Genomic DNA, 27,160 nt, shown 5'->3' with positions numbered 1-27,160 from the left:
ACCTGGTATCAGGGACTTCCCGACGCTGGAAGAGTTCAGGGAATGGAAGCGGGCCCCTCTGGCACCGAAGACACAGAATCCTAGCTACAGCTACTAAAGAAAAGAACACTATCAATTAGGGCCCGCGTCAGGTTCTCTGGATCTCCCCTTATCCCATCCTGGACGCTCATCCCTGTGGTCTTTGCGGTGGGCCCGTCGGCCCTGCTGCCATCGATAGAAGCAGCACTCTCCCCGTCTGATTTCGCAGGGCCAAAGCCCAGGTGAGAGTCAGTGTAGTGTTCAGACTAGCCCACGCTCCGGTTCTGAGCCGCGAGGGCGGTCTCCGCACTCAACGAAATCAGGCAGGACCGAACCTTGTGTCCTCCAGGGTAGCGAGTTCGGGAGCGACCGGCCGAGCGCGCATGTGCGGGACCCGACATTGTGCTTGTCCCATCCGGTGCTCCGTAGTTAGCCTCGGTGAGCTCCACGTAGGCCGCGCAAGCGCCCTTGGCGCACAGTTCACCTGCTGCCGTTGTCGTCGCCGCCGCGGCTCCCGGGGCTGGATGGGGGGCCGAGGCCAGCCAGTGGCACCCGGAAGAAAGAGACGCGGCGGCGGCGACGCCGACACCCTCAGAACGAGTGTCCGGACTTGCCCACAGGCTCAAGGAGGAGGCGGCGAGGCGCGGCCCCCGCTGTCCCTGGTGTAGAGAAGTCGCCGTAGCCGCCGCGGCCGGGACTCCCCGGGCTCTCGCCCCTCGGGTCTCATTGACACTCAGGACCCTACGTACGCTGCGCCATGTTCAAGAAACTGAAGCAAAAGATCAGCGAGGAGCAGCAGCAGCTCCAGCAGGCGCTGGCTCCTGCTCAGGTACGATGGCCGCCGCTCTCCTTCCCTAGTTCCGAATACCCCTTGAACCGGCCCGCGGACGAAAGAGGCGGGGGGAGTGGGGAGTTCTTCCGTGACCTTTGACCCCTAACCCGGACTCTTCCCAAACTCCGGACCCAGGAGGAGCTCCGGGCGGTTCAGGTCGTCCGTAACTCCTGACCTGGATTTTCCCATCGCAAAACTTCATCCAGTAATGAGTGGATGGGGGTGGTTGGATCCCTCGTGACATCCCATCTCCGTTAAGAGTTTTCTCCTAAGGCCAGACTCCGAACTTGCATGATTTCTGATCCGTATTTGAGGTTCTCCCACCCATCTGAGACCCCACGCTGGGAATGAGAGCGGAGTGGCAAAACCCGGGTCCCTCGTGATATCTGACCACTTGCTCGAGGTGTCCCCCTATCTCTTGCCCATCGTGAGATTTTGTGTGGAATGGCCAGGATCCCGCACAACTGACGCTTGACGGAAGTCTCCTAATTCCAAACCCAGGTCCAGGGATTGAAGGCTGGGGAGTAGAGCCATCCTGGGTCAGGCTGCTGGTAGGAGCGGTGGGACCTGAAAGAGGTGGCGGCGTGGCCGGCGTCCAGCGCCCGAGGCTGTCACGAGTTAGTCACTTCGCATAACTTGGTTAATCCGGGACTGGCGGGCGGAGGGGCAGACACTCTGCCTGTCCGGAACTCTGCTCTGCTTTTTAAGTCTTGCTGCTCTGCGGACAAGGTTATGCTTGTTTTTCAGGAATGCTGTTGCTTTAGGAAATGCGTTTCCAGGGAAAAGGAGGCGTGTTAAGTAGTATTAATTTAAAGAAACAGTTTTCTAAGCGTTCACTGGAGATGTTTCGATGCTGGCAGCACAGGGTCTTAACAGCGAAGACGACGGTTTCTGCTTAATTTCTTCCCAGCCTTTTTGAATTTCAACAGATTGAGCAGATCTGTCCCTTAATTTTAGAGTTTTTGGTCTTTGCTTGCGGTTGCAAGAAAAGTTGAGTTTTGACTAACTTGGAGGCATTTCTAAATTCTTAACATACAACGATTGCATTAGGTTTATTCTGAAACTATAAATTGAAGTTGTTCTTTTTAAATTTAAAGCTCATGTGTAGTAAAACAGTGCTTGAGAAAAACATCAACACAACACTGAAGGGTTGCTTCTTTTCTCAAGTGCAAATGGTAATTAAAATTTAGGTAGTAAAGATTGTCCTTTTCATACCATCTATTGCAGTCATTTAAAATTTTACAAAACACTGTAAATTAAGAAACAAAGATAAACTTTAAAAGTGAAGTAGAGATGAGGAATGTGGGGAAATGGGCATGTTAGTGAATGTAAGGCACTTCCACTTGGGAATGTATAAAATGTAATTGAGCCAGGATTCCATTTCTAGAAATTTATTCTAAGAAGATTTAGGATGTATTAAAGATTTAGTTCTATGGATTTTCATGTCAATGTTGTTTTAATAGGTTAAAAACTAGCCAAAAATGTCCAACAATAGAGAATTGGTTAAATTTTATCAGGCAATTAATTATGCTTGATAGGTTATTATGCAGCCATAAAAAGTCAACATTTACTGTGTCCTTAGTATGTACCGGACATTTCGCGTAGTATTTACACAGATTATTTTATTTAATCTCACATAAACCTGTGAGGTAGATAATACTATAATTCCTCTTTTATAGATGGAGTGAGGCTCGAAGAGGTGAAGTAACTTGTCTAATGTTACGCAGCTAGCGTTAGAGGCTTCAGAAAAGTATTAACACAGAAAGATATTTGTGTTAAAAGACAGAAGCAGCAGGTAAAATGTGATCCCAGTTTTGGGAAAAAGAATCTGTATGTAAGTGTATTTATATACACACATAGTAAAACTAGTTTAAGAGGAATATACTTTAAGGTGCTGGTAAATTACTGAGTGTGCTTTTTCTTATTTGTAGCGTTTAGCTTTTCTTCGTGAAAATGAATTGTTTTTGTTCATTAACAGAGGTTTTTAGTAATAATAAGCTAGTCACAAACTAAGATATAAGAGCTCTGTTTCTATAGCTTAATGCTTCTGGTGAGACAGGGCATCTGGATCAAATAAAATCACTTTGTGTACAAAAGGTTTAAAATAATCCTTTTGGATTATACGTATATTCACTGTGTTGGTCAGGCTGGTCTCCAACTCCGGACCTCTGGTGATCCGCCAGCCCCGGCCTCCCAAAATGCTGGGATTACAGGCGTGAGCCACTGCACCTGGCCATTCGTGGTCTACTTTTGATAATTATTTTGTAACCTTCCTTTCTGCCTGCCATATATTTTTCTCCTTGCTTGTGAATTGTTGTGATCTTAGAAACAAAAAATGTGGCCTGGTATGGTGGACTTACGCCTGTAATCCCAGCACTTTGAATCACTTGAACTCAGTAGTTCAAGACCAGCCTGGCCAAGATGGCAAAATCCCATTTCTGGCCTGGCACCGTGGCTCATGCCTATAATCCCAGCACTTTGGGAGGCCAAGGCGGGCGGATCACCTGAGGTCTACTAAAAATACAAAAATTAGTGGGGGCGTGGTGGTGCACGCCTGTAATCCTGGCTACTCCAGAGGCTGAGGCAGGAGAATTGCTTGAACCTGGAGGCAGAGGTTGCAATGAACTGAGATCATGCCACTGCACTCCAGCCTGGGAGACAGAGTGAGACTCCGTCTCAAAAAAAAAAAAAAAATTATGTTTTAACAGATACCTATTTTGGATTTTTAAACTACTTAAAGAACTAAGTCAATAAAAGAAACATCAAGAAGTAATACGGACATTGTAATTTCTTGGGATATATGTAGTACATGAATACAAATATTTTAAAACATTTTTAGCCTTTTCAAGTACTTCTAAAACTTAAAAATTATAGAAGTACAGATACAAAAGGACGAGTACATGACTCCACTTAATTGAGGTACCTACAGTAGTCAAATTCTTAGAGACAGAAAATAGAATGGTTGTTGCCAAAGGCTGGAGAGAGGAGAGAATGGGGAGTTACTGTTTAGTGGGTACAGAGTTTTAGTTTGGAAAGATGAAAACGTACTGGAGATGGATGGTGGTGATTCCACAACAGTGTGAATGTAGTTCATGCCACTGAACTGTACACCTACAAATGTTTAAAATGGTAAATTTTATGTTATGTATATTTTAAAACAATCAACATATGGGCCCCTCCTTATGCCTGCAGAATCATCCCTTATTTTTTTCCCTCAGCTCAGAGATGGCAGCTGACCTCACTCTTTTAGAGTGAGACCCCAAAATAATAGTTTATGTGATACAAATTTAAAAAACAAAAACAAAAAACCAGCAAAACAGTTCCACAGATAACAGGGAAAAGAGTCCTTTCTGAAGGGACATAGCCTTATTGTAAATCCAAGTTTACTAAATAGTTTCAGTCTTGAAATTGGGGAAAGCATGAGTCCCAGAGGAAACATTTAGATCAGAAGGTAGTTTATTAAGAACATGATGAAAGGCTTTAATAAGTTTGGAACCTAAAATATAAAGGTTTATTTGAAGAATTAACCCCAAGTTACTTTGACTGCTCTTTTAGAACTGGGATGTCAAATTGATTTGGCAGTGACTTACAACAGTGCTGTGATGAGGATTCAATGGCTATGTCTGTGCCGTGACTAATCCATAGGTGTTGTAGGGAGAGTGAAATGAACCAGATGTTAGTTATGAACAGTGAATGCCTAGGTCCTCTGCTGGATGTTGCATTTACCTTGAAGGGTCTATGTAGTCCCTACACAATGGAGTTGAGAGACAAGTACTTTCAGTGTAATGGTGATATATACAGGGTGTTGTGGTTGTGCAAAATAAGACATTTCTGGAGAAGATCAGGGTGACATCTGAGTAGAGCCTTAATGGATAATGAAAAGTCATGGTATAGGGACAAGGGATTCAAGACTTATTCCTAAGGATGACTGGATTAGTTTTCTAATGTTGCATAACAAGTTACCACAACCTTAGTGCCTAATAACCCAGTTATTATTTTATAGTTCTGTAGGTCAGAAGTCTGGCATGGCATGACTGGGTTCTCTGCTCAGGGTCTTGCAAGGCTAAAATCAGTATGTTGTCCAAGCTGCGTTCTCATCTGGAGCTCAGGATCCTTTTGTATGCCCATGTGGTTGTGGTAGAATTCAGTCCTTTCTGGTTATAGGACTGGGGCCTTCATTTCTTGCTGACCACTTTCGGCTTAGAGGCTACCAGCAGCTCCTTGCCACGTGCCCCTGTAGGCATTTTGCTTTCTTTCAGGACAGCAGAAGTACATCTCTCTGCCCTCTAGACCCATATTTGAAGGGCTTATGTAATTAGTTTAGACCCATCCAGGTAATCTTTTGATGAACTCATAGTCAACTGATTAGTAACCTAGTAACCTTAAATATGCCTTTAAAATCCCTATGCCCTGTAACATAACAATTATGAGAGTGATAGCTCATTATATTCACAGGGCAGGGGTCATTTGGAGTCATCTTACAATTTTGCCTATCACAATGACTAAAATGGTTTTTCTTTTTTTTAAGTTTTTGTAGAGTCAGTGTCTTACTATGTTACTCAGGCAGTCTTGAACTTCTGGCCTCAAGTGATCATCTTGCCTTGGCCTCTCAAAGTGTTGGGATTACAGGCATGAGCCACTGTGCACGGCCAAAATGGTTTTTCTTACACTGAAATTGAGTATAACTGTGGTCAGTTAATAATTAGGTAGTGGTCAATAAAATATTAATTGTGGGTCTGGATGTAGCTGTCAGGTTTTTTGGTTAACAGCTTAGAAAGCTGACTCAGATTTCTTATGGCTATTGCAATTAATCAGCTCAAGTTTGGTTTGAAGGAATCTAAATCCCTTTATATCTTGAAGTGAGGATAGCCCATTAAGGAACTAGGCACCTGGGACAAATGCTGAAGTACAGTTAGTTCTTTATGCACTGTTACATACCTTATACTCACATACATTTTCTCGTATATTTCTTACTCTTACAACTCCAGAGGAAGATCCAGAGGAAGATCAACAAGCCATCAGGCCACGTTTTGCCAGATAGTACTACTTTTCTGGGGAGAGTATGTTTTAGAACCTGTTAAACTTTGTAAACCCCATTATTTGATTTTTTGTCAGTTTCTTCAGAGCTGATGAGGCTCTCAGTTACTGATTAGACCATATGAGGCCAAGGTGTAAGACATAATGCCAATTTTTAAGATTTGCAGTGAGGTATACTTTTTAAGCAGTTGGAAGGTCACTGTCTAAGTTAGCCCTTTCCTGGCATCTGGATATTTGGAAAGCTGAATTAATAACCCAGAGATTTCTTAGACATGATGGAATCACAACAGAGAGAGTTGATTAGTCAAGAGGTATTTCCTGTAGTCTAGTAGTACTTTTCTAACTTTTTACCACCCAGTGACCATTTTATTAAAGGAGTTCTTACATATAATCATTTATAAATACATACATAGATACAAAAGGCTGCCCCCATAGTGGCAGCCTTTGAGGCACCTACAGCCTTTGAAGCTGGCACTGGCATGGTTTGCAAATTATGGCTCTAGGTGTGGGAAGGGTTTATTGAATTTATCACAACTTTAATGAAAGCTATTTTTGATGTTCTTTGAACATTTGTAATTTGAACGTGGTGTTCAAGGTAGGCTCAAACTTATTCCAAGACTGAGACTAATACTACACGGTGACTGTGCTTTCCCTTGCCATTTTCTAAGTGCGATGTTGACTTTTAGTCACATATTTTCTAGACATTTAAACCATTGCTAAGGCTTCAACTTTATTTCACATTGATTCATTTTCTTGTTTATATGCTTTTTTTTTTTTGAGACGGAGTCTTGCTCTGTCACCCAGGCTGGAGTGTAGTGGCGCAATCTTGGCTCACTGCAACCTCTGCCTCCCGAGTTGAAGCAATTCTCCTGACTCAGCCTCCTGAGTACCTGGGATTACAGGCGCGCACCACTACTCTTGTTCATATTTTTAAGTCCTTATTCTTCCTGTTTTGTCTTTGGTGGGAGAGGATATCTCATCCCTTAGGGTGACTTCTGCACATAGCTAATTTCATCTGTCGTATTGATTTTTCTGGTTCATCTTTTAGAAGGTGTTGGAGTTCTTAGTTGTAAGCAACAAAAACTTAGTCAATCTAGGTAAGCAGAAAAAGAATTAATGAAGACTCTTTAGCCTACAGAATTTCCTTGAGGTCCCAAAAGTCTGAGCTGATTGCTACGTCCGGTTGTACTGGGGAGACTACTCTGTGTTGCAGCTGCTTCGGCTTGGCACCAGCATTGCATCTGTCACTTCACAGCTTATATCTGCGTGGATGCATGAAGTTCTGTCTCCATTGTCATCAGATGATGAACTTTATTTGTATGTCTGTTTTTTCACATCACTCACTTATGACTCGAAGTCTCATGTGTTTCATTGATGGAGCTCAGGTTACCCTGTCTCAGATAAAAAGAAGATTGGGTTAGTAAGTTTTCTGAGTTCTAACTTATGGACTTATAAGCGCTGTTTATAGAAAAAAGGTTATTAAACTTTTGTCATATTCGTAGATGCTTTTCCTCACCTCCCAATTAAACTGCTGCTTTGATTTGGTTTTCACATAAAAATCTCTTTCCCATTCAGAGATTGTAGAAATAGACTCTTGAATTTTTTGTATTTCAATTAAAAAAAACTAAATCTTCAATATAGCTTAAGTATGAAGTAAGGATCTGATTTGTGTGTCTTGCCCCATATGGATGGCCAGTTGTCCCAACATTTATTGAATGTCTATCCTGATGCAAAATGTTACTTTTATCATAAGCTAAATATGTATATGTCTGTCTGGATGTATATATGTGTATATAGAGTATGTGTATGTTTGTATACTATTCCTCACGACCTCTCAGTTCCACCCTAACCACAGCAATTTGTGCACAGATACCACAGACCAGAGTTCCATTTGTTTATTCATTCATTCTTTTATTTGACAAATATTTATTAACTGCCTTTTGTAAAGTGCAGACTACAAAAAGAGGTAAGGTATCATGACTCATTCATTTCTCAAAATAGATCTGAGTTCAGATCTATTTTGCTGTGGGTGTAGGGTGATCTCGAAGTTTTGGTTTTATACTTTTAGGGTTGTTTAGCTCACCTTAGAGTAGACCCCAGACCTCTAGTTTAAATTTTGAGCCCTCTCACCTGAGTTTTTTTGCATTGAGGATTATAGGAGTCAGGCTGTCAATTACAGAGCTAAATGGAATAGCATCTCAGTATTTAGCAGTGGTATTCAAGGTAGGCTCAAAGAAGGCCATTAATTAGGTGGGCAAGTGCTGTTTATCTGTGCATTTCATACCATTGAATGTTAGAGCTAGAAGGTAGAAGGGATCTTAAAGATTGAATTGACAGCCTTTTTTTATTAAATGAGTTTCTAATTTTGGAATAATTTTGGTTTATAGAAAAGTTATAAAGATAGTGCAGAGAGTTTTTATATACCCCTCACCTGGCTTTAGTTTTCTCTAATATTATCATCTTACATTAGTATCACAACTTTATTTTATATATGGAGACACATAGTCCTCAAAAAGTTCATGTAGCTAAGATCATAGTTCTAGTTGGTGGCAGAGTTAGGCCAGGGACCTGGTAGGTAGCCTGGGTTTTCTAGTTGATTATATTTGTTATCCTTTTCTGCTCTTCATGTTTTTGCTCCTTTCCTTTCTTTCACTGAATTCTTTGGGCATGGACTGAGAGAAGGACTACCTAGTACATAGTTCATTAGTCAATATAGTCTTTCTAATTTGTGCAATAATTTTTAAATCTAGGCTTCCTCCAATTCTTCAACACCAACAAGAACGAGGAGCAGGACATCTTCATTTACAGAGCAACTTGATGAAGGTACACCCAATAGAGAGGTAAGTTTGGAATTCCTTTTCTAGTATACCTCTCACAAGAAACTAATCTAAAATGTATGCTGTTGATAACAAAATGGGAAACTGTTTTGACAGGTCAGCTATTTAATTCCTAGGTAGAGTTTTTATTGGTAACACAATTAGTCTTTTTTTTTTTTTTTTCACAAATAGCAGTTATGATTTATGTCTGTCTGTCTGTCTGTCTGTCTGTCTGTATGTATTTGAGACAGGTTCTGGTTCTGTCACCCAGGCTAGAGTGCAGTGGCACGATCACTACTCATTGCAGCCTTGACCTTCTGGATTCAAGTGATCCTCTAACTTCAGCCTCCTGAGTAGCTGGGACTATAGGCGCACGCCACCTGCCTGGCTAACGTTTAAATTTTTTGTAGCCGGGGTCCCACTATGTTGCTCAAGCTGGTCTTGAACTCCTGGGCTCAAGTGATTCTCCCAATTATGCTTTATAAAGTATGGTTTGTTGAGAACCTTAATTTGAGAGGATAATACATTCTGGATTTAATAGTTGAAGTTTGCAGAATAATTTGATAAATTTGTTCAACATAACATCATTTTTTCAAGCTGGTGAGTGGAAACTGAGAAGTAACTTATTTAACTTATTCCATGTAAACAGCAGCTGGCATTAAAACTCATTATTTCCAACTTTTTTTTCTGTGAAGTGTAACATACATACAAAAAGAAGGTAAAACATAAATGCACAGATCAGCAAATTATCATGAAGTGAATCCTCCCAGGTCAAGCAAAGGAACACTGTCAGCACTGTCGTGCTCCCTTTCCCCCTGAAGGATTCCCGCCATCCTGAATTTTTGGGATTTGCTTGCTTCCTTTTTTTTTTTTTTTTTTTAAATAGTTTTACCTCTTAAATATGCTTTCTAAATGTAAACATTGTAGTTAAACATTTGGGTTGTCTACGGGTTTTGGCTACTATGAATTATGTTGCCATCAACATTATTGCACGTTTCTTTTGGTGTACGTGTACCTGCATTTCTGTTGATATGTACTTTGGAGTAGAATCACTGCTCTATTTTAACAAGTAAGAAGATAATGCTGATGGTTTTCCAGAGTGGTTGTAGAAATTTAAATTCTCACCAGGAGCTTATGAAAGTTGCTTTTGCCCTGTATTTTTGAGAGTCTTTATTTTTCTACTCTGTGTAAATTTGCTGGAAAAGTCTTTTTCATTTCAGCTGTTCTGGTGGTGGTCTTTCATTTTGGTTTTAATTTGCATTCTCTGATAACTAACGAGATTGAGCATTTTCATCTGTTTATTGCCCATTTGATATCTTCTTTTGCCCATTTGATATCTTCTTTTGTGAGTGCTTAAGTCCTGTGCCCATTTTTCTATTGGATTATCTTTTTTTAAAAAATGATTTTTAGGAGTTTTTTAAAAAATATAGAATATTTAGGAGTTTTTTGTTGAATATATATCTTGCAGCTATCTTCCACTCAGTGGCTTGCCATTCATTTTTTTAATGATGTCCTTTGATGAACAGAAGTTCTTAGTTTTAGGCCAAGTATGGTGGCTCTTGCCTGTAATCCCAGCACTTTGGGAGGCCAAGGCAGGAGGATTGCTTGAGTCCAGGAGTTTGAGACCAGCCTGGGCAATAGAGTGAGACCCTGTTTCTGCAAAAATAAAATAAAATAAAATTAGCCAGGTATGGTGGCATGCACCTGTGTGGTCCCAGCTACTCAGGAGGCTAAGGCAGGAGGATTACTTGAGCCTCGGAGGTCAAAGCTGCAGTGAGCCATGATTGCACCAGCCTAGGTGACACAGTAAGACCCTGTCTCTCAAAAAAAAAAAAAAAAGCCTGGTTCCCATCCATTTCCCGTCTCTGACAGTACCTTCTATCTTAGAAGTTTAACAAAATGAGAAACCACATAGGGTATAGGGAGATGATGAAAAAGTTAATTTAATGTCCTTTTAACAAAAAACTTAATTATATAATTGAAAAATCCTTTATTTATTATAAAATAAGTTGAAGTAAGGTTTAGATTGCACTCTGTGGTCAAAGTGTGTCCGGAATTGGTGGGTTCTTGGTCTCACTGACTTCAAGAATGAAGCCGCGGACCCTCGTGGTGAGTGTTACAGCTCTTAAGGTGGCGCGTCTGCAGTTTGTTTCTTCTGATGTTCGGATGTGTTCGGAGTTTCTTCCTTCTGGTGGGTTCGTAGTCTCGCTGGCTCAGGAGTGAAGCTGCAGACCTTCGCGGTGAGTGTTACAGCCCTTAAGGCAGTGCGTCTGGAGTTGTTCGTTCCTCCCGGTGGGCTCGTGGTCTCGCTGGGTTCAGGAGTGAAGGCTGCAGATCTTCGCGGTGAGTGTTACAGCTCATAAAAGCAGCGTGGACCCAAAGAGTGAGCAGTAGCAAGATTTATTGCGAAGAGCGAAAGAACAAAGCTTCCACAGTGTGGAAGGGGACTCGAGCGGGTTGCCAATGCTGGCTCGGGCAGCCTGCTTTTATTCTCTTATCTGGCCCCACCCACATCCTGCTGATTGGTAGAGCTGAGTGGCCTGATTTGACAGGGTGCTGATTGGTGCGTTTACAATCCCTGAGCTAGATAGAAAGGTTCTCCATGGCCCCATCAGATTAGCTAGATACAGAGTTTGGACACACAGGTTCTCCAAGGCCCCACCAGAGCAGCTAGATACAGAGTATCGATTGGTGCACTCACAAACCTTGAGCTAAACACAGGGTGCTGATTGGTGTGTTTACAAACCTTGAGCTAGATACAGAGTGCCGATTGGTGTGTTTAAAATCTCTGAGCTAGACATAAAAGTTCTCCAAGGCCCCACCAGAGCAGCTAGATACAGAGTGTCGATTGGTGCACTCACAGACCTTGAGCTAAATACAGAGTGCCGATTGGTGTGTTTACAATCCCTGAGCTAGACATAAAGGTTCTCTAAGGCCCCACCAGGGCAGCTAGATACAGAATGTCGATTGGTGCACTCACAGACCTTGAGCTAAATACAGAGTGCGGATTGGTGTGTTTACAATCCCTGAGCTAGACAAAGGTTCCCCAAGGCCCCAGCAGGGCAGCTAGCTACAGAGTGTCAATTGGTGCACTCACAGACCTTGAGCTAAATACAGAGTGCCGATTGGTGTGTTTACAATCCCTGAGCTAGATATAAAGGCTCTCCACGTCCTCACCAGACTCAGGAGCCCAGCTGGCTTCACCTAGTGGATCCCGCACCGGGGCTGCAGGTGGAGCTGCCTGCCAGTCCCGCGCCGTGTGCTGGCACTCCTCAGCCCTTGGGTGGTCGATGGGACTGGGCGCCATGGAGCAGGGGGCGGTGCTCGTCGGGGAGGCTCGGGCTGCACAGGAACCCACGGAGGCGGGGGAAGGTTCAGGCATGGCAGGCTGCAGTCCCGAGGCCTGCCCCACGGGAAAGCAGCTAAGGCCCGGCAAGAAATCGAGCACAGCGCCGGTGGGCTGGCACTGCTGGGGGACCCAGTATACCCTCCACAGCCACTGGCCCGGGTGCTAAGTCCCTCATTGCCTGGGGCCGGCAGGCTGCTCCAAGTGCGGGGCCCGCCAAGCTCACGCCCACCCGGAACTCCAGCTGGCCCGCAAGCGCCGCACACAACCCCGGTTCCTGCTCGCGCCTCTCCCTCCACACCTCCCTGCAAGCTGAGGGAGTGGGCTCCGGCCTTGGCCAGCCCAGAAAGGGGCTCCCACAGTGCAGCGGTGGGCTGAAGGCCTCCTCAAGTGCCGCCAAAATGGAAGCCCAGGCAGAGGAGGCGCCAAGAGCGAGCGAGGGCTGTGAGGACTGCCAGCACGGTGTCACCTCTCAAAAGTACCTGTTAAAATTGTCAAAAAAGCTTAAAAAGCAAGGAGGTGAAGTGATGACAATGCTTTGTCATTCTATCCAAAACCATCCCTTAGCTAGGATTGTTAATATTAAAATTTAGAAAGAAATAACCTTTAGCTGACTTGGTCAATTGTAAAAGAGTGCTAAAACCAAATCTTTCAGAAATAATTATTTTGTAAAGGTATATTCAATTAAATTGTTTTAAAGCATCCTAGATTTTTAAAAAGTATTTTTAAAAAGGAATGGTAGCAGTCAGCCGGGCACGGTGGCTCACGCCTGTAATCCCAGCACTTTGGGAGGCCGAGGTGGGCAGATCACTTGAGGCCAGGAGTTCGAGACCAGCCTGGCCAATATGGTGAAACCCTAAAAAAATACAAAAATTAGCCAGACGTGGTGAACATGTCCCTGTAATCCCAGCTATTTGGGATGCTGAGGCAGGAGAATTGATTGAACCCAGGAGGTGGAGGTTGCAGTGAGCTGAGATTGTGCCACTGTGCTCTAGCCTGGGCGACAGAGCGAGACACTGTCGCAAAAAAAAACAAAACAAAAACAAAAACACAATGGTAGCAATCAACGTAATTCTGCACTATTTTCAGTGTTTCACTTTATTGTATGCAAACTAATATACTATAATGTCAGTCAATATACTGAGTATAGAAATGATGCCATTAATACTGATTGCAAAAACATTACAACTCAGTACTGCAGCTTTCATTCAAATTGGTTATATGTATAAACTGAATTCAACAATATTGTATTTGAAATGGTAAAGTTAAAGAAATGCAGTAATGTAAATAATACTTAAGAAAATAAGATCTCAGGAAACTGTATGTATTCTGTACTTTTATGCAACTTTATCAGATCATTTCAGTATATGCACCAAGGATATAGTGTATATGACGTGAACTTTGAGTGCAAAAACTGTACTATGTACCTTTTGTTTATTTTGCTCTCAACATCTAAATAAAGGTTTTTGTTTGTTTGTTTGTTTGTTTTTTAATTGTTTTAAAGTAATCCCCATCAGGACAGTTTGTATGTATTTTTACAATTTTTTTTTTTTTTTTTGAGACGGAGTCTTGCTCTGTCGCCAGGCTGGAGTTCAGGGGTGCAGTCTTGGCTCACTGCAACCTCTGCCTCCTGGGTTCAAGTGACTCTCCTGCCTCAGCCTCCCGAGTAGCTGAGACTACTCGCCACCACGCCCAGCTAATTTTTCGTATTTTTACTTGAGACGGAGTTTCACCATGTTGCTGAGAATGGTCTCAATCTGTTGACCTCGTGATCTGCCTGCCTCGGCCTCCCAAAGTGCTGAGATTACGGGCGCAAGCCACTATGCCGGGCCGTATTTTTACAATTTTTAAATTAGCTCATGTATTATATATATTAGCTTATTATATTATTATTAGCTATTATATATAATATATAACATTATATGTTAGCTTATATTAGCTATTATATATAATATATATTATATAAATTAGCTTATATATTATATATATAGCTTATATATATATTTTAAATTAACTTATATCCTATTATCTAGAAATCCCATTTCTAGAAATCTGTCCTATAGAACAATAGCATTTTAAATGTATATCCACAAGGCTTACTGTAGAAAGCTATTTATAATACTAAAAAGATGATAAAGTTTGATTTGCAATATTAAGACTTTCTCCAAACTAATCTTTAGACTCAGTGCAATCCCAGTCAAAATCCTTATAGGTTTGTTTTGTTGTCATCATTATTATTATTATTATTATTTTTTGAGGCAAAGTCTCACTCTGTCACCCAGGCTGGAGTGCAGTGGTGCGATCTCAGCTCACTGCAACCTCCGCCTCCCGGGTTCAAGCAATTCTCCCTGCCTCAACCTCCCGAGTAACTGGGATTACAGGCACCCATCACCATGCTTGGCTAACTTTTTGTATTTTTAGTAGAGACAGAGTTTCACCATGTTGGCCAGGCTGGTCTTGAACTCCTGACCTCAGGTGATCCACCCGCCTCGGCCTCCCAAAGTGCTGGGATTACAGGCATGAGCCACCGTGCCTGGCCTTTATGTCCCTTTTATAAAGAAGCCTGAGGCACTCCAAACAAAGATAGATTTATTTGGGTTTATATACAGTATTTACCAACACAGGAAAGTAGACATATTAGTATTTTCAGCAGTAGATAAAAAGGCAAAACCTTTTTTTAATTGACCAGGAAATTAACTTAATGAAACCATTCTACCACCTAAGCATTCCAAATATGTAGACTTTACTGTGTCTACTGTTGCGGTGGACAAATATTTATGTTTTGAGCTAAATTTCCACATTTTCTTTAAAAAAAAAAACAAGCATTTTTTTTGTTTTTTGAGACAGGGTCTCACTCTGTTGCCCAGGTTGAAGCATAGTGGCACAATCTCAGCGTTGCGCAGCTTCAACCTCCTGAGCTCAAGTGATCCATCCACCTTGGCCTCATAAAGTGCTGGGATTACAGGCATGAGTCACCGCACAGGGCCAAAAAACAAAAAACAAACAAACAAAAAAACACTTAACACTTAAAATAAATCCAAGCCAGTCACAGTGGTGTGCACCTGTAGTCCTAGCTACTCAGGAGGCTGAGGCAGGAGGATCCCTTGAGCCCAGGAAATGGTTTTTCAATATGGTGTGAAGTAGGGATCAAGTTTCATCCCCTCCAGTATGTATATCCAGTTGTCTCATCTTTTTCACACTGCTCTACTGTTCTACATTTTTTCGTTAATTGTGTCCATATGTCCATATTTGAGGGGCTGAGTTCTCTATTCTGTTCCATTGTTCTCTTTGTCTTTGATACCACGCTGTCTTAATGAGTATCATTTTACATTCATGCTTTATATTCATGTCCATATTTGAGTGGCTTTGTTTCTGAGCTTTCTATATTCTGTTCCACTGTTCTCTTTGTCTTTGACTCAATGCTATACTCCCAGCTATTTGGGAGGCTAAGGCAGGAGAATCGCTTGAACCCAGGAGGCGGAGGTTGCAGTGAGCCGAGGTCGTGCCATTGCACTCCAGCCTGGGCAATAAAAGCAAAACTCCATCTCAAAAAAAAAGGGACATTAAAAAATCTATATTATTATAAACATTGAAGGCAGAGGAGAGTAGACTGAATTTGCATTGACTCTGAAGTCTACATAAGTCTACTCTGGGTACTCTCCTATCCTGCGCAAATGGCAGATCTGTCTATTTGATCATAGCACTCTCTCCTGGTGATCCTAGGCGTAGCCCCACTATCCTCAGAGTAGGGCTTCCTGTCCTTGTTGTTGCTTGAGGTTAATCTTTTTTGCTTCCCTAGTTCTGGGTTGCTTTAGAGCAATATGTAACGTAGGATCCTGTAAGGGATTAACTAGGGCAAATGAAGCTAACATCCTCCTATCCTCTGCCCCATTGGACCTGGACTTTTTCAGAGATAGGGTATCACACTATGTTGCTCTGGCTGGCCTCCAACTCCTGGGCTCAAGGGACCCTGATTTTTTTTTTTAATTGAGTTTAAATTCATATAACATAAATTAACCATTTGAAGCAAACAATTAAGTAGTGTTTAGTACATTCCCAGTGTTGTACATTCATCACGTCTATCTAGTTCCATAACATTTCCATCACCCCAAAATGAAACCCCACGCTGATTAAGCAGTCATTCCCACTCCGCCTTCCTCCAGCCCCTGGCAACCATTAATTTGCTTTCTGTCTTAATGGATTTACCTTTTCTGGATATTTCATATAAATGGAATCATTCGATATGTTACCTTTTGTGTCTGACCACTTTTACTTAGCTCAATGTTTTCAAGATTCATTTGTGTTGTAGCATGTATCTACTTTCTTTTTATAACTGAGTCTAATGATTTTTTTTTAAGGGAGTAAAAATCTATGTACTGTATTAGTACCTGGAATAAGACCTGGAATAGACTGGTGAGGAAAGGATGGTTTTTGGTGTTACCTGGATCAGCCCAAGTTTACATCCTGGCTTTGCCGTTTGCTGACTGAAAGATCTATTAAAGTTAACTTTTCAGTCTCAGGTTTTCTCATTTGTAAAATGAGAAATTTTTGAAGTTTTGGGGATTACCAGTAAGAAGGCATGTACATCTCTAGCGTGGTACCTTGCACATAGTAGGTGCTAACTAAGTTATTAGGGACAGCCTTGGAAGAGGGGAGGGGCTGCTCCACTTCCTCTTTTTAGGTCCTTGTGTGAGGGGAGGGGAACAGATGGACTATTATGTGGATTAGGGTCCTAGGGATGTTATCTCTGTGTCACTTTGCCTATTGAATTTATGAAGGAAGGATTGATAGCTTCACTTTGCCTCCTATCCTGCTCTCTCTGGTTTGCTGTCTTCCTGAGACACTTCCTCGTTTATTAGAGGCCATAATAAACATGTCCATTGTTATCCTGGGGACTCATCCATGAACAACTTTCATATTGTTTTTAAATTAAATTCCAGAATTAGGTGTGTTTTCATATATATATATATATAAAAATATGTATATGCTTTGTATATATATATGCTATATATATAGCATATGTATAGCTCTGTGTATATATGCTATATATATAGCATATATATAGCTCTGTGTATATATGCTATATATATAGCATATATATAGCTCTGTGTATATATGCTATATATATAGCATATATATAGCTCTGTGTATATATGCTATATATATAGCATATATATAGCTCTGTGTATATATGCTATATATATAGCATATATATAGCTCTGTGTATATATGCTATATATATAGCATATATATAGCTCTGTGTATATATGCTATATATATAGCATATATATAGCTCTGTGTATATATGCTATATATATAGCATATATATAGCTCTGTGTATATATGCTATATATATAGCATATATATAGCTCTGTGTATATATGCTATATATATAGCATATATATAGCTCTGTGTATATATGCTATATATATAGCATATATATAGCTCTGTGTATATATGCTATATATATAGCATATATACACAGAGCTGTATATATGCTATATATATAGCATATATATAGCTCTGTGTATATATGATATATATAGCATATATATATGCTCTGTGTATATATGATATATATAGCATATATATATGCTCTGTGTATATATGATATATATAGCATATATATGCTCTGTATATATATATGCTCTATATATAGCATATACATATGCTCTGTATATATATGCTATATACAGAGTATATATATATGCTCTATATATGATATATAGAGCATATATATATGCTCTATATATCATATATATGCTCTGTATATATATGATATATAGAGCATATATATATGCTCTGTATATATATGATATATAGAGCATATATATGCTCTGTATATATATGATATATAGAGCATATATATGCTCTGTATATATATGATATATAGAGCATATATATGCTCTGTATATATATGATATATAGAGCATATATATGCTCTGTATATATATGATATGTAGAGCATATATATATGCTCTGTATATATATGCCATATATATATAGCATATACGTATATGCTTCCCTAGTTCTGGGTTGCATATATATATATATAGAGAGAGAGAGAGAGCATATATATATAAAGAGAGAGCATATATATATAGAGCATATACATATATAGAGCATATACGTATATATATGCTATATATACGTATATGCTCTATATATGTATATGCTCTATATATATACGTATATGTTCTATATATATGCTCTGTTGCTCAGGCTGGAGTACAGTGGCATGATCTCAGCTCACTGCAACCTCTGCCTCCCAGGTTCAAGTGATTCTCCTGCCTCAGCCTCCTGAATAGCTGGAATTACAGGCATGTGCCACCACGTCCGTCTAATACTTGTGTTTTTAGTAGAGATGAGGTTTCACCATGTTGGCCAGGCTGGCCTTGAATGCCTGGCCTTAAGTGATGCACCCACCTTGGACTCCTAAAGTGCTGGGATTACAGGCATGAACCACCACACCTGGCCCCAGTTGTTGAGAATTCTTAAGCACATTTTAGAGATTTATTTTATGTTTCAAGGCTTATATGGCTGAAAGGCATCGTTTTAGGGATTACTGGGAAGTATCTTCAAAGTAATACATGAGAAACATTCCTTCCTAAATCCTTTATTATATTGAATATCGTATTAATTGGTTTTCAGAGGTTAAATTAACCATGTATTCTTGCAATAAATGTCACTTGTTTCTGGTATATAATCTTTTTTATATATTACTGGATTGATTCATTAGTATTTTGTTGAGGATTTTTGTGTCTGTATTCATGAGAGATGCTGGTCTGCAGTTTTCTTTTTTTGTGATGACCTGGTTTTTGTATGAGTAATACAGGCCCCATGAAATGAGTTGGGAAGTGTTCACCTCTCTTGTATTTTTGAAGTGTTTGTGAAGAATTGCTATTAATTCTTCTTTAAATGTTTGGTAGAACCTACCATTGAAATCATGTGTCCTGGGCTTTTTTTTGAGGGAAGTGTTCTGATAACTAATTCAGTATCTACTTTTTATAGCTCTGTTCAGATTTTGCTTCTTCCTGAGTTAGTTTTGGTAATTTGTCTGTCTCTAGGAATTTGTCCATTTCATTTATCTCATTTGTTGGCATAAATTAAACTAAATTTGGCCTGAGGCTACCTGTATATCTTGAGTCCCTATGTAAGGAACTGTAGCCTAACTTGTACATAAACAAACTGAAATCCTAAATTAGGAATGTAGTTTTTGTAACAGCTCCTGAGTCTCAGGCAGTCACAGCAGTCAAGTCTGTCAACTGCAGGCTGCTAACTAAGCAGCCCATGCTCAAATGAGGCAAAAACCTTTGCTTTTAACACATAGCATAGCTTTGTAATCCTTTTCTGCACATTCAGGGGTAATTTCTTCTTTTTCATTCCTGATTTTCATGATGAGTCTTCTTTTTTCCCCTGTGTCAGTCTAGCTAATGGTTTGTCAGTTTTGTTGATCTTTTGAAGAACAAACCTTTGGTTCCACTTTCTTGTTGCATATGCTGAGTATTCTCATAATTGGAGTGGAAAGCTGATCTTTGATGACTTGTTTAACTTAGGCCTGAGGAGTCATGGACTTAGCAAAACTTCCTTGAATCTAAATTGCATCTTCTTTCCTGGTTTCTGGGCTGATACATGTTTTTTCCCATCTTATATACCCTTGGTCTTTTCATTGGCGATTAAGACTAGACAAAGTTAGATACCTTGTCCTTTTATGCTGTCATTTTGTTTAAAGGCTTTCTGTGTAGTAAAACTATCCATATAGACAAAATAGAGCCTTGAGTTGTGGTCTTGAATTTGATCAACATGATTTACCCACATTCTGTACTGGATATTTCTTCACTTGCTGCTACGGTAAACCATTTTATTCTTGGATCTTCTGTAGAGTATGTTATCACAGGTACTTTTTACAGGGGTGTCCAATCTTTTGGCTTCCCTGGGTACATTGAAAGAAGAAGAATTGTCTTGGGCCACACATCAAATACACTAACACTAATAATAGTTGATGAGCTAAAAAAAAAAAAAAAAAAAAAGCAAAAAAGTCTCATAATGTTTTAAGAAAGTTTATGAACTTGTGTTGGGCCTCATTCGAAGCCATCCTGGGCCACAGGTTGGATGAATTTAATTGACCCAAAATCATAAGGGTTCTACTAACAGTTGTACTTAACAGTATCTGGGAAGATAGAAACAGGACCATCTGCCAGGCATGGTGGCTCATGCCTGTAATCCCAGCACCTAGGAAGGCCAAGGAGGGTAGATTACTTGAGGTCAGGAGTTCGAGACCAGTCTGGCCAACATGGTGAAACCCCCCCGTCTCTACTAAAAATACAAAAACTTAGCTGGGCGTGTTGGTGGGCGCCTGTAATCCCTCTGAGGCAGGAGAATCGCTTGAACCCGGGAGGTAGAGAGGTTCCAGTGAGCCAAGATCATGCCACTGCACTCCAGCCTGGGCAACAAGAGTGAAACTCCATCTCAAAAAAAAAAGAAACAGGGCCATCTGTCTTTGAGGCAGAGGGATTTATACCCTTGCTAAGACACTAAATTTTTTTGCTTAAGGCACTAAACTTTTTAGGCCCTTCCCCCAGTATTATACATGAGAGATGATAATCAAGCCTTTGTTGCCTATGAGTGAAAAGGAATCTAAAAATCACTGAAATAAATAATAATAGTTTTTCAAGGAATTTCAAAGAAGTTTTTTCACATAGGAAAGGACTGCTAGGCTGGATGTGGTGGCTCACACCTGTAATCCCAGCAATTTGGGAGGCTGCAGCGGGAGGAATGCTTGAACCCAGGAGTTGGAGACCAGTGTGGGCAACATAGTGAGACCCTGTCTCTACCAAAAAAAAAAAAAAAAAAAAGCCAGGTGTGGTGGTGTGCACCTGTGGTCTCAGCTACTTAGGAGGCTGAAGTAGGAAGATTTTTTGATCCCAGGAGGTCGAGGTTGCAGTGAGCCATGACTGCGCCACCGCACTCCACCCTTGGTGACAGAGCAAGACCCTATCTCAAAAAAAAAAAAAAAAGAAAAAAGGCTGCTGGTTGTTGTTGGAAATAATCAGTCACGATGGCATGCTGCCTAACATGCTAAATCCTCCTCTGGAAGACTTTAGGACTTTCGGTCAAATCATGCTGTGATTTGACCCTTGAGGCACCCTTGCTGTTTCAGTCACGGAAGTAGTAGATAAAACTTAAAAAACATTGAGACATGTATCTGAGTTCACAAACAAGGTAAACATCTCCCTGGGCTGAGAGGGAGTGAATCCTTGGTCCTAGAGGGTTTGGGGTTGGGACAAAGGCAGCCATTTTCAACTAGGGTTTTGTGAGACAATTAAGCCCTATGGAAAATGATTTGAGTAACTGCAGTTTGTAATTCTTCCAAGTATGGTATGAAACTAGTACCATGCTATATATACACAGTAGATACATTAATTCATTGTATACAGGCATTTGGATTTAATTTTCTCTTTGAACTCTGGTTGAGAAGGACTGGAAACGTTCTATACAGAGGAGATTTTGTGTTATAAGCTGAGAGCTAATGTGGGGCTCCTACCACTGGTGAAAGGAAGTTGAAAAAAGCTGTCACTAACTGCTGCCTAGAGCTCTCAGTGGTCCATTATGGTAAACTGCTGTCCTTAGGGAGGCCTCATGACCAAGAATTGAATCCAACCTCACATTATCTTAGTGACTGAGTTTGTGATAACCCCTATATTGCCATAAGGTAAGAAACCTGAACCAAGGCCTTGGGTATCAGATTGGCTGGATATGGAGGGATGAGCACAGAAGGAAGGACAAAGATAATACCTTTTTCAAGATGAGCCTGTAAATGAAAATTCTAAACTAAATGCTAAGAAGGCCACCAGTAAAAACAGAGATTAACACATATTTACTCCAGATGAAATTAAAGTAATGCAACAGTCTGGAAATTACTTTAAAACAACTTTCTTCCATAAGAAAAAGGAAGTAATAATTTTCTTAAAAAGAACAGAAAATTGTAGAAGAAAAACAGGCCAAAACAGAACTAGACTAGATGGATATGAAAAAGAACTAATTAGAAATCCTGGAAATTGGCCGGGCATGGTGGCTTACGCCTGTAATCTCAGCACTTTGGGAGGCCAAGGTGGGCAGATCACTTGAGGCCAGGAGTTCAAGCCCAGCCTGGCCAACATGGCAAAACCCCATCTCTACTAATAATACAAAAATTAGCTGGGTGTGGTGGCGCATACCTGTTATCCCAGCTACTCGGGAGGCTGAGTGAGGCAGGGGAATTGGTTGAACGCGGGAGGTGGAGGTTGCAGTGAGCTGAGATGGCACCACTTCCTAGGTGACAGAGTGAGACTCCCATCTCAAAAAAAAAAAAAAAAAATCCTGGAAATGAAAAAAAATTGATGTAAACATGTAAATCACAATAAAAGTCAGACTGATGCCAGTTAAAGAGAAAATTATAGAATTCAGAAAGAACACTGTGGCTAGGCGTGATGGCTCATGCCTGTAATCCCAGCAGTTTGGGAGGCCGAGGCAGGTGGATTGCTAGAGCCCAGGAGTTCAAGATTAGCCTGGGCAACATGGCAAAACCCTGTCCCTATTTATTTTTATTTAAAAAACAAAAACAAAAAATACTGAGTAATCCTACCAAAACCACTGAGATTAAGGAAAAATATATGTTGTGCCTCATAATGATGCTTTGTTCAGTGATGGACTGCATGTATGACAGTAGTCCCATAAGATTATAATGGAGCTGAAAAAATCCTATTGCCTGGTGACATGTAGTTGTTGTAATGTGTTTGTGGTGATGCCAGTGGTATAAAAGTTCACAGTAATGTCCTAGGACTTCACTTTCACTCACCACTCATTCACTCACTCACCCAGAGCAATTTCTAGTCCGGCAGTCTTCATTCATGATAAATGAGTGCCCTATAGTTGTGTCATTTTTTTCTTTTATTCTGTAGTTTTACTATATTTTTTCTATGTTTACATAGATAAATACTTACCATTGTATTACAGCCACCTACAATGTTCAGTACAGTAACATGATGGACTAGTTTGTAGCGTAGGAACAATAGGCTCTACCATGTATCCTAGGTATGTAGTATGCTATGCCATCTAGGTTTGTGTAAGTATGCTTGTCCAACTCAGCTTATTTTGCTGTTGTTCTTGTTCTGTGTTTTGTTTTAGTCTTTTAGCAGCCTAAAGGCATGGTTTTTAGTTTCTGTCTCTAGTGATAAGCGGGAAAGAGGGATGAGGAAGGGTCCTTACTGATCCAACCAGAAACAGAAACTAAGAACTGATGACTCTATTCTCTCCCTTGGACACCCCTCCATGATGTTCACATGACAAAATGGCCTAACAACACATTTCTCAGCATGTATCCCCTCCCTATTGTTAAGCGGTGCATGACTGTATATCCTCCACGTCTCACACTCTCATATATGTAGTGTGTTTATTTAGGAAGGAAATAACAAGGTCAACAAAGACTCCTTAGGCTTTAAGGTGGCTGTCAATGGACACTAATTTTGATATACTTTGATATACACATGCATATATATATGAGAGTATGAGACATGGAGGATACATTGAAAGCCTTTGACGCATATCTGCTGAGAGTTTCAGATAGTCTTCATGAATGTTCAGACACATATAACTTCAATGTTGGTTCAACTGATGGCCTCACTGGGGAACCACACAGAAGAGGTGAATTAAATCCTTAGCAGAATTGCAGCAGAATTGGTTTTCAATTTGAACAGAGTTTGAGCGATGGAGTTGAGACAGAATCTTAGTGAGAATATTAGAGAACTGTTGCTTGCGAGACTTTCTCAGGCATAAGAAGGAAATAACAAGGTCAACAAAGATTTCTTAGGCTTTGAGGTGACTGTCAGTGGACACTAATTTTGATATACTTTGCTTTTGCTAGGGTTAGAGGTCATAGTGTACATTTTTGTTTGGCAGCACCTCTTGAAATGGTGGACACTTTTCTATGCTGGGCATTAGCTTTTGTGTTTTTCTGTTAAAATTTCAAACATACTCCTCTGAAGCTTTGAATTATTTTCTAATTGTGGGCAAGAGTGACTTCATTACAAAAATTAACTTTGGAAGTCTAAGAAGAGTGAATTTTTTATAGCCTTTAACTTAAATTTAACATCCATTCAAAGGATGATCTGAGTTCCTGGGAGAGTAAGATTTTCAGCAGGAGTAGAAACTTGGATATGATGATACCCTAGAGCCAAAGAGGCATTTAGCATATTTTAGTATACTACTAACACTCAAATTGAGAATTTAGTGTAAAGTTAATTGTTGAATCCTGTCTAAGAAGTACTAGTTATTACATAAAAGACTTTGAAATGTTTTTCCTATTTATGATTATGATGGTCTCTAATGTAGGACCAAATGAACAGTTAGTTAAGGCTCTAGTTAGTATTCATAACTCTACAGTACTGAGATGAAAAGTTTATATTAAGCTTTTGCAGGCTTTTTTTTTTCAGATATGTTATTATATATGATATATGTAATTTATCACCATGTTAGATAATATATTAACTGCTAAATTTATGTTTCAGAAATTTTTTTTGGAGGCAGGAGCTCACTGTTTTGCTCAGGCTGGAGTGCCGTGGTGTGTTCACAGCTCACTGCTGGGCTTAGGCGAGCCTCCTACCTCAGCCTCCCAGGTAGCTGGGACTACAGGTGTGTGCCACCATGCCTGGCAAATTTTTTGTATTTTTTGTAGAGATGGGTTTTGTTATGTTGTCCAGGCTGGTTTTAGTTTTTATTTAGAAATAATTATAGATTCATAGGAAGTTCTAACATCTTTTGTGGAGGAGGCCCATCACCCATTTCTCCCCAGTAGTAACACCTTATATAACCATAGTACACTGTCCAAACAAGGAAACTGACATTGGTAATCTGTGACATCCACAGAACTTACTCAGATTTTACCAGTTTTACATGCTCACATCTTGTGTGTGTGTGTGTGTGTGTGTGTATAATTCTATACAATTTTATTATGTGTAGATTTGTGTAACCTCCCTCATCAAAAAATTCATTCAATTATAATTTATTGTACATCTAATTCATGATTGTTAGTATTTTGGTGTGTAGTGTACAGTTTCTGAAAGAAAACTAAAACACAGAAGATAATATATACCAGAAGCACTAGTGTAACAGAAAATGTCTTTAAACTTATTATAAAGTTTCAAATGTTTCTTCTGTACATATTTTAGAGAAAAATAATGTGGTATGTAAGTACAAATAAATAATTAAAGTTTTTTATGTTTTATCTTCTCCACGTGTTTTCATGCTATTTTTTGAATATGTAAAAATGGGTCAGTATTTATAAATGTTATTCTAAGACTCTGTATTCTTTACTATGCATTTTTAAGCTCCCTTTACTGAGGTATGATTGACATGTTAAAAAGCTGTACATACTTAATGTATACAGTTTGATGAATTTGGTGATAAGTATACACCTGTGAAACCATCACCACCATCAAGGCCATAGACATGTCTATTACCTCCCAAAGTTTCCTCCTACCCCCACTGTTATTATTTGTGGTAAGAAGTAACATAAGATCTACTTTTCTAGAAAATTTTAGGCTGGGTGTGCTGGCTTATGCCTGTAATCCTAGCACTTGGGAGGCTGAGGCAGGTGGATCGCTTGAGCTCAGGAGTTCGAGACCAGCCTGGGCAATGTGGTGAAGCCCCGTCCCTACAAAAATACAAAAATTAGCAGGCATAGTGATGTGCGCCTGTAGTCCCAGCTACTCAGGAGGCTGAGGTGGAAGATGGCTTGAGCCCAGGAGGTGGAGGGTACAGTGAGCCGAGATTGCATTACTGTGCTCCAGCCTGGGTGATGGAGCTAGACCTTGTCTCAAAAAAAAAAAAAAAATTTTTTTTAACGTTATAACACGGTATTGTTAACTGTAGGCACTATGCTATAGAGAAGATCTCGATAACTTACTTAGCTCGTGTGTCTGAAACTATGTCCTGTCATGTAATTTTTTGTTGTTTGTTTTGTTTTGTTTTTTTGAGATAGAGTCTCACTGTGTCACCCAGGCCGGAGTGCAATGGCACGATCTCGGCTCACTGCAACCTCCACCTCCCGGGTTCAAGCAATTCTCCTGCCTCAGCCTCCTGAGTGGCTGGGACTACAGGTGTGCACCACTATGCCTGGCTGATTTTTGTATTTTTAGTAGATACGGGGTTTCACCATATTGGTCAGGCTGATCTTGAATTCCTGACCTCGTGATCTGCCCACCTCAGCCTCCCAGGGTGCTGGGATTACAGGCCTGAGCCACTGCACCTGGCCCATGTATTGTTGTTAATTGGTATTGATTTTTATAACACAGTGCCAGGCACTCTGCGTGTGGTGGTTCCTGTTGCCTGTATCATTTGTATGCCAATAAGCAAGTTGTTCATAAATTGGATTTTGAGATCCTAAACTGATCACGCATCTCCATTCCTGATCTTTTCCAGCAGCTTATTATTTCTGTGGGTGAGATTGTGGTGGTGGTGGTGATGGTGGTACTGATGACCATTATAGTGTTATGCATGCTGCGTGGTGAGAACACTTTGCAACATGCCATTATGATGTGTTTTTCATCATTTGTTTTATTTTTATACTTTTGCTTATTACACTGAATGAGACAGCTACTAGCCGGGATGATAGCAGAGCCTGCTTTTCTCTCTGAGTATACTATCTTTGCTTTGGATTCCTCCAAACATCCTAAAACACAGAGTGACAGTGTGGTGAGTCCTTCCACCGCTTTCTGCATTCCCTTTGTGGGGAAGCAAAGTAATTTGGCGATTGTAGAAGCAAATCTCATGTTACTTGCCACTTACCATCTCTCAAAGTATCTTCAGTGTCCTGTTGCTAACCCTGCTCTAAAAAAATCAGAGAGTAAATTGCTGAATTCTGATGGCTGGTGTGCTTCCTGGTAGCTTTTTAACTGCAACAAAAATAACACTTTTCGCTAACGTAGCTACTTCAGTAATGAAGCTACCTTTGCTTACTCTAACCTCTTTTTTTCCTAGGGAATGTTTGTTCATTAACTAAAAAAAGGTATGCAGTGCTACAAATCTCTGTTCTACTATTGATGGGCGGTTAAGAATATTTTGAGATATGACTTA

The 27,160-nt window shown here is 40.3% G+C and overlaps 1 protein-coding gene across 18 annotated transcripts in view; it reads left to right on the top strand.

Annotated features, from left to right (window-relative positions):
- Positions 1-474: 474 nt before the first annotated feature.
- The window catches only part of GOLGA4 (golgin A4), a 123,134-nt gene continuing 96,448 nt past the window's right edge, over positions 475-27,160 (top strand). For 8 of the 18 annotated variants that reach the window (XM_063722141.1, XM_054552335.2, XM_054552344.2 and 5 more), the window contains exons 1-3: positions 614-847; positions 8,638-8,727; positions 26,681-26,779. In XM_063722141.1, the coding sequence (XP_063578211.1) occupies positions 776-847; positions 8,638-8,727; positions 26,681-26,779 (261 nt within the window). In that variant the 5' untranslated portion in view covers positions 614-775. Of the gene's footprint in view, positions 848-8,637; positions 8,728-26,680; positions 26,780-27,160 lie in introns of all 18 variants that reach the window. The other 10 variants (XM_063722142.1, XM_054552345.2, XM_054552342.2 and 7 more) reach the window with 2 other exon arrangements.

Source organism: Pongo abelii, chromosome 2, assembly GCF_028885655.2.
Source record: "Pongo abelii isolate AG06213 chromosome 2, NHGRI_mPonAbe1-v2.0_pri, whole genome shotgun sequence".
NCBI classification, from domain to species: domain Eukaryota; kingdom Metazoa; phylum Chordata; class Mammalia; order Primates; family Hominidae; genus Pongo; species Pongo abelii.
Note: the sequence above shows the minus strand (reverse complement) of the source record. Positions and strands in the feature narration are given on the sequence as shown.